Raw genomic sequence first — 2,211 nt, forward strand, 5'->3', positions numbered from 1 at the left:
TAACAATCAGTCTTATATTGAATTTCGAGACTTCTATGTCTACCATACATTACACTCTAGCAACTGTTCGCGAGGTGGATCAGCCATAATTCTTCGAAAATCTCTAAAGCACTATGAAGAAGAAAAAATTGCCACTGATGAATCCTAAGCAACAACTGTAACATTTGAAACTGCAGGAATCAAACTTTGCTTAACAGCCGTTTATAGTCCACCTAGACATTCAATAAAGTGTAGTCAATACTGTTGTATAATTCAGTAGTATAATTACAACTCTATAATTATTAGTTGTAATACATATTGAATAAATAGATTCAGTCGAAGTCAGGCTGTCATAAGTAAAAGACATATCGTTTTACTTATATACATAAATATATTACTCAGTTGGTTATATAAAATATAACATGGTGTCAGGTGATGAAAAAGAAATAGAAAAAGAAATTAAACATAATAAAATGAGTGGAAATAGTCAAATTTTTGCTACAACGCTACCGCCGTTAAATATAAGGTCAACTAATCTGGCTCAAGAATGGAAAAGTTGGAGCAAGCAGTTCCATATTTTTATGCTTGCAACGAATTTAGAAGAACAACAAGAACGTCGCAAAGTTGCACTTTTACTGCACCACTTGGGGGCAGATTGTATTGACATTTTTAATTCATTTAACATGGATATAGAAGAAGTAAAATTAGAAAATGTGTTAAAAAATTTCAGTGAATACTTTATTCCAAAAGCTAACGTGGCTATGGAACGGTACAAATTCTTTACGCTCCAACAGAACTCAGAAGAAACTATAAGCGAATACGCAACAGCGCTACAAAACTTGAGCACTACATGTGAGTTTAAAGATCTGCGTGAAGATTTGGTTAGAGATGTATTTATTTGTGGCTTATCCCTCAACTTTAAACATATCAAAGAACGTCTTTTGAGTGAAGGTGATATTAAATGGGGTAAAGCGTTGGAAATAGCAAAAAATATTGAAATTGCACGACAAAATGCAACAACAATACTGAAAACAGTAAATGAAAACGTGGTTGCTGGGCTAAAAAAACAAACGGATTGCAAGACCCGTTTCGGTACAACAAAAACATAGTAAAAAAGAGTGTAAAAAGTGTGGCCAATTACATAAGTTTCAATTAATCGCGTTAGTCAACAGGAACAACTGCCACCTCAGGAGAACTTTAACGTAGATCAAGCGAAGGCAAAAGGAACCACGTCACCAACGCTAGTAAGACAATGTTTCGTCGAGACTGAGATTCCAAATAGTAGTCAAAATCGCCAGCAACAATTAAGACGTTTAGGTATACTTAAACAAAAAGATGACAATCATAACATCATAGTCCAAGACAAGTTCTTTAAAATTTTCAAAAATCCAAGGAAACGAACAAGGAATCATTCTACGAGGTAATCAGAGTCCTTCAATTCAATGGAAAAACCGGGGAAGTGTAACATAAAATTTACACTCATAAATTTTATGACACAATAATAAAAAAACAAAATATAGACAAAATAAAAAAACAAGAAAAAAAAAACACACAACAAAACCACTAATAAAACTTGTAAACAACGCACCGTTGCAATTGCAAGAACAAACATACTGTTTGCTTCGCACATCGCAGGTATAAAAGGCGAAGCAAAAGCAGTAGACTGGAAGTCAGCGAAGCATCGAGCTAGTAAAGACATCGTTCTAAACTTGCAAGCTGATACATCGGTGAACGGAAATACACATTTCAGTTCGCATTGTTTTTTTTAAAATATAATAGAAATAAACATTTCTATTATATAATTACTTGTAAACCAAATCGGTGAATAGAAATATACATTTCAGTTCGCATTGTTTTTTTTTAAATATAATAGAAATAAACATTTCTATTATATAATTACTTGTAAACCAAATCGGTGAATAGAAATATACATTTCAGTTCACATTGTTTTTTTTAAATATAATAGAAATAAACATTTCTATTATATAATTACTTGTAAACCAAATCGATGAATAGAAATATACATTTCAGTTCACATTGTTTTTTTTTAAATATGATAGAAATAAACATTTCTACTATAAAATCAATAGTCGGTGAATAGAAATATACATTTCAGTTCACATTGTTTTTTTTCTAATATAATATAATATAATATAATAATATAATATACACGCCGCAAGAAAATCCGACGGAACGCACAAATCGGACAGTGAAAACCCTAATGTCCCAACT

The 2,211-nt window shown here is 31.6% G+C and overlaps 1 protein-coding gene across 1 annotated transcript; it reads left to right on the forward strand.

Moving 5' to 3' along the window:
- The first annotated feature begins 401 nt into the window (after positions 1-401).
- Positions 402-1,088, forward strand: LOC119666235. Its single transcript, XM_038075515.1, has one exon. It carries the CDS (start codon positions 402-404, stop codon positions 1,086-1,088), a length of 687 nt encoding a protein of 228 aa, XP_037931443.1.
- The last annotated feature ends 1,123 nt before the right edge of the window (positions 1,089-2,211 follow it).

The sequence above is a fragment of the Teleopsis dalmanni genome, chromosome 1, assembly GCF_002237135.1.
Source record: "Teleopsis dalmanni isolate 2A chromosome 1, ASM223713v2, whole genome shotgun sequence".
NCBI classification, from domain to species: Eukaryota; Metazoa; Arthropoda; class Insecta; order Diptera; family Diopsidae; genus Teleopsis; species Teleopsis dalmanni.